General features: G+C 48.6%; 1 protein-coding gene across 1 annotated transcript in view; it reads right to left on the reverse strand.

Annotated features, from left to right (window-relative positions):
* The window catches only part of LOC145362123 (G-protein coupled receptor 4-like), a 38,630-nt gene extending 32,967 nt beyond the window's left edge, over nt 1-5,663 (reverse strand). The window contains exon 1 of the mRNA XM_080218170.1: nt 5,522-5,663. Within this exon, the coding sequence (XP_080074296.1) occupies nt 5,522-5,570 (49 nt within the window). The 5' untranslated portion in view covers nt 5,571-5,663. The remainder of the gene's footprint in view (nt 1-5,521) is intronic.
* Between the last annotated feature and the right edge of the window lie 337 nt (nt 5,664-6,000).

Raw genomic sequence — 6,000 nt, forward strand, 5'->3', positions numbered from 1 at the left:
TTTTTTACACAGAGGGTGGTGAATGTCTGGAACGCGCTGCCCAGGGAGGTGGTGGGAGCAGGTACAATAGCAGCATTTAAGGGGCAACTAGACAAATACAGGAATAGGATGGGAATGGAAGGATACGGGCTCCATAAGCGCATACGGTTTTAGTTTAGGCAGGCATCATGATTGGTGCAGGTTTGGAGGGGCCGAAGGGCCCATTCCTGTGCTGAACTGTTCTTTGTTTTTTGTTCTTTGTTCTCTCTCTTCCTCTCTCTCTCTCTCTTATCAGTTAAAATGAATCTCCTTCGCTTTCTGTAAGTCTTCAATACTATTGCCGGGATGTTATCAGGGGCCCTTCGAGGTATCCACTGTCTCCAACTGCTTCTTGATGTCATCTGGAGTGAACCAACTTGACTGGAGACTGGCATCTGAGATGCTGGGGAGGAGGTCTGAGTCCAATAGGGCAGCACAGTGGCAGAGTGGTTAGCACTGCTGCCTCATGGTGCCAGGGACACGGGTTCAATTCCTGGCTTGGGTCACTGTGTGGAGTTTGCACATTCTCACCATGTCTGCGTGGGTTTCCTCCAGGTGCTCCGGTTTCCTCCCACAGTCCAAAGATGTGCGGGTTAGGTTGCTTGGCCATGCTAAATTGCCCCTTAGTATCGGGGGACCAGCAGGGTAGGTACATACAGCCTGGATGGGATTGTTGTTGGTGCAGATTCGATGGGCCAAATGGCCTCATTCTGCACAGTAAGGATTCTATACGTTGATCCCAACTAGTATTTTCATTTCTGAAATCCCAGGATGGCCGTGGTGTAATTCCCTTATGGTTTTAGTTTAGGCAGGCATCATGATCGGTGCAGGCTTGGAGGGCCATACGGCCTGTTCCTGTGACTGGTCTCCTTACTTGAGAAAGGATATACTGGCACTGGAGAGGGTGCAGAGGAGATTCACTAGATTGATTCTGGAGTTGAGAGGGTTGGCTTATGAGGAGAGACTGATTAGACTGGGGCTAAACTCATTGGAATTCAGAAAAATAAGAGAGATCTTATAGAAAGATATAAGATTATGAAGGGAATAGACAAGATAGAAGCAGGGAAGTTGTTTCCACTGGCGGTGAAACTAGAACTTGGGGACATAACCTCAAATTAAGGGGGAGCAGATTTAGGACTGAGTTGAGGAGGAACTTCTTCACACAAAGGATTGTGAATCTATGGAAATCCCTGCCCAGTGAAGCAGTTGAGGCTACCTCATTGAATGTTTTTAAGGCAAGGATAGGTAAATTTTTGAACAGTAAAGGAATTAAGGGTTATGGTGAGCGGACGGGTAAGTGGAGCTGAGTCCACAAAAGATCAACTATGATCTTATTGAATGGCGGAGCAGGCTCGAGGGGCCGGATGGCCTACTCCTGCTCCTAGTTCTAATGTAATTCTACAAGTATTGGATATCGCTCTGGGTGAAGGACGATTACATTGAAACATAGAAACATGGAAGGTAGGAAGCCAATTCGGCCCTTCGAGCCTGCTCCACCATTCATCATGATCATGGCTGATCGTCCAACTCAATAGCCTAATCCTGCTTTCTCCCCATAACCTTTGATCCCATTCGCCTCTTGAATACAGTCGCCTCTTGAATACATTCAATACTTTGACATCAACTACTTCCTGTGGGAATGAATTCCACAGGCTCACCGGGTGGAGAAATGTCTCCTCACCTCCGTCCTAAATGGTCTACCCTGAATCCTCAGACTGTGACCCCTGGTTCTGGACTCGCCCACCACTGGGAATATCCTCCCTGCATCTACCCTGTCTGGTCCTGTTAGAATTTTATAAGTCTCTGTGAAATCCCCCTCATTCGTCTGAACTCCCAGTGAAAACAATCCTAACCTCGTCAATCTCTCCTCATACATCAGTCCCACCATCCCCGGAATCAGCCTGGTAAACCTTCGCTGCACTCCCTCGAGAGCAAGAACATCCTTCCTCAGAAAAGGAGACCAAAACTGTACCCAATACTCTGGGTATGGCCATCCCCAGAATCAGCCTGGTAAACCTTGGCTGCACGACCCAGGAATCCCAGAGGATGATGCCATTCTCAAAACTGAGGTCCACATTCTTTGTCCTGACCTCTGATTCCCCTATGTAATATTATTTATTTTAAATTTAAATGGGACTGGGTCCTTTTGCGAACAGGCCTTGGTTTGTAGTGCAGACCCCGGCACGCTGTCCGAAAAATTGAGGGTCATCGCGGCCTCCTCCACAACTAGTGACGAAGCCGAGCGTATGGGCAACAGCAGAGGGAAGAGAAAAGCTTGCCTTATCCCTCATTGCCAATGTAATAATCTTACTGAGGCCAGTCTTCCACCATCTGTTACCCTTTATTTACAGAGATACCCAAACATCTTTCAGTAGCTAGTGTACAGATCCTTCCCGAATCTATCAAATGCTGGCCTGAGATGCTTTTAAACCACCCCCTCTCCATCCATTGATCCTTCCCTATTGGTCTCCCTCTCTCTTTGTCAGCCTTCTTCATCTCTCTGTCTCTCTCCATCTCTCTCTCTCTCTCCACCTCTCTCTCTCTCCACCTCTCTCCATTTCTCTCTCTCCAATTCTCTCTCTTTCTCCCTCTCTGTCTCTCTCCAATTCTCTCCCTTTTTCTCTCTCTCTCTCCATCTGTCTCTCTCCATCTGTCTCTCTCCATCTGTCTCTCTCCATCTCTCTCTCTCCATTTCTCTCTCTCTCCATCGCTCTCTCTCCGTTTTTCTCTTTCTCTCCACTTCTCTCTCTTTCCATCTCTTCCTCTCTCTCCATTTCTCTCTTTACGGTGAGCTCCCCCACATGGAGCAAAGGCCAATGGTACTGTGATTGGACTACCAGAGGGCTTCACTGGTGGTAAGACACTGTGTGACACTGTGAAGGGCGCTACATAAAGGCAAGTTCTTTGTTTTGCTTTCCAGATCAGGTGAGAGGTAGTGGGAATGGTGCGGACTTGCCTTGAACCCCACAAAGCAGCTGAGCAATTGCGTCACATCTTGACAGCGGAGAACTAGTTATACATAGAACTGGCGTACACATTAGTGAACTGCAGCAACAATAACAGGAAGCTTGGTGTTGGTAAAATAAGGTTTAAACCTCCAAGAAAGCCACCCACCTCCTCCGTGGTGACATCAAAGGTTCCTGTTCCGTCTGTTCCATTGAAGGGACATTTTGAGACTGTCTAACAAATCAAAACATCTGGCAGAACAAAGGACAAAGAACAACCCAGCACGGGAAACAGGCCCTTCGGCCCAACGAGCCCACGCCGCCGCATCCTCCTACACCTACCCTGCCCTGTGTGTTTGTGAGTGGAACCCCTAACTTAGCCAGATTCAGGGGAGAATAGTGTCAATTTGGTATACCAAAGTAGTCTTGAGATTCACTGGCTGACAGCCTTTAGCTAGATAGATGCAGAACGGTGGCACAGTGGTTAGCAATGCTGCCTTGCAGCGCCAAGGATCCAGGTTCGACTCCCAGCCTCGGGTAACTGTCTGTGCAAAGTCTGCACGTTCTCCCCATGTCTGCGTGGGTTTCCTGTGGGTGCTCCTGTTTCCTCCCACAGTCTGAAAGATGTGCAAGTTAAGTGGATTGGCCATGCTAAATTGTCCCTTAGTGTCCAAAGATGTGCACGTTAGATAGATTGGCCATACTAAATTACCCTTTAGTGTCCAAAGATGTGCAGGTTAGGTGGATTGGCCATGCTAAATTGTTCCTTAGTGTCTGAAGATGTGCAGGTTAGGTGGATTGGCCATGCTAAATTGCCCCTTAGTGTCCAAATATGGACAGGTTAGGTGGATTGGCCATGCTAAATTGCCCCTTAGTGTCCAACGATGTGCAGGTTAGGTGGATTGGCTATGCTAAATTGTTCCTTAGTGTCTGAAGATGTGCAGGTTAGGTGGATTGGCCATGCTAAATTGCCCCTTAGTGTCCAAATATGTACAGGTTAGGTGGATTGGCCATGCTAAATTGCCCCTTAGTGTCCAAATATGTACAGGTTAGGTGGATTGGCCATGCTAAATTACCCTTTAGTGTCCAAAGATGTGCAGGTTAGGTGGCAAACATGCGTGTGGCAGCGACAGGGAAGAGGGGAGTAGGGCAGAGCTTGGGGAGGATACACTTTTGGAGAGTCAGCACAGACTCAATGGGCTGAATGGTCTCTTTCTGCACTGCAGCCATTCTTCACTCAGAAGGTGGTGAATTGTCTACCCGGGGTGCTGTCCGAGATAGAGATCAACAGATTTCTAAATACTAACAATGAGTGATTTTAGAATGCAGCCAATCCTGCTTCCTCAACTGATAGGGTTCCAGGGGAGAAAGTAAAGAGGGGTGTTGATTGCATTTTGGCAAAGATGGGGGGGGAAGGGCTGCAGAAAACAGGCATGAGAAAAAGTGAGAGTAAGGGAGCTGGGTTTAACGTCAATTCCACAGTAATGAACCCAAGATAAGGTCAGTACTCTGAGAACAAATGTTTAGCCAAAGACAAAGTGATCTGTCCCGCTGCTTGGACATGGGCTCGATGGGCTGATCGGCCTGCTTCCATTATGTAATGCCTCTATAATAAGGCATTTCTTGTGGAAGAAGCTCATTCGAAGCAGGGGAACACACAATAAAGAATCAGATACTGAGAGGTGGGGAGCAGTAGGAGGGATCTTGGAGGTTACATCTGATATTTCTTTTTATACAGTAACCTTACAATGCAGAAGGAGGCCATTTGGCCCATCGAGCCTGCACCGACAACAATCCCACCCAGGTATCCATGTAACACCAAATATTTACCCCACTAATCCCTCTAACCTATGCATTCCGGGACACGAAGGGTCAACTTAGCATGGTCAATGCACCTAACCCAAGCATCCTTGGACACTATGGGATAATGAAGGTGTCACGGTTGTTAGCACTGCTGCCTCACAGCGCCAGGGACCCGGGTTCAATTCCTGGCTTGTGTCACTGTCTGTGTGGAGTCTGCACGTTCTCCCCATGTCTGTGTGGGTTTCCTCTGGGTGCTCCAGTTTCCTCCCATGGTCTGAAAGACGTGCTGGTTAGGGTGCATTGACTGTGCTAAATTCTTCCTTGGTGTAGCCAAACTGTTAGTGTTTATGGCCAGCACGGTGGCACAGTGGTTAGCACTGCTGCCTCACAGCGCCAGGGACCTGGGTTCGATTCCTAGCTTGGGTCACTGTCTGTGTGGAGTTTGCACATTTTCTCATGTCTGCGTGGCTTTCCTCCTGCTTCCTCCTACAGTTTAAAAAATATACGGGCTAGGTTAATTGGTCATGGTAATTTGACCCTAGTGTCTGGGGGATTAGCAGAGCAAATGTGTGGGGTTATGGCAATAGGGCCTAGGTGGGATTGTGGTCAGTACAGACTCGATGGGCCGAATGGCCTTCTTCTGCACTGTGCGGATTCTATGATTCACCTATGACTCTAGAGGAATTTCACAGTAACTTCATTGCAGTGTTAATGTTAAGCCTACCTGTGACTAACAAAGAAACTTAAGCGCTAACCTGGCTGGACAAGAGTGGACCTTGTCAACAGTGTGACATCCCCGGCCATGGGTTACTCCTGTTCCCCGGCGATTTGGCCTTGATCATTCCTGCAGAACTGGAACACTTGCCAAAGACGGCGGGGACCCAAGAGAAGATTTCCTTGAAGGCTTCCCAGAAGGTCTTCATCCTGAAGACGTAGATGATGGGGTTGATGACGGAGTTGATGTGGGAGAGGAGCACCAGGGACAGCATGGCGGGAGCCGGGATGGCGCAGTCTGGGCAGAAAAGTTTGACGCAGTGCATGATGTGGATGGGAACCCAGCACAGGGTGAAGCAGGATAGGACAATGAGGAGTGGCACCGCAGTCCGGATCTCCTTCCGGATTATCTGTCGTCGCTTCTCTTCTGCACTGATGCCAACGCGCCTCTTGGCCGTCCCGTGGATGTGGCGCTTGACCTCCAAGAAGATTCTGGCGTAGATGACGAACATGAGGAGGA

Source organism: Carcharhinus amblyrhynchos, unplaced genomic scaffold (assembly GCF_965287045.1).
Source record: "Carcharhinus amblyrhynchos unplaced genomic scaffold, sCarAmb.v2.hapA scaffold_37, whole genome shotgun sequence".
Lineage (NCBI taxonomy): Eukaryota > Metazoa > Chordata > Chondrichthyes > Carcharhiniformes > Carcharhinidae > Carcharhinus > Carcharhinus amblyrhynchos.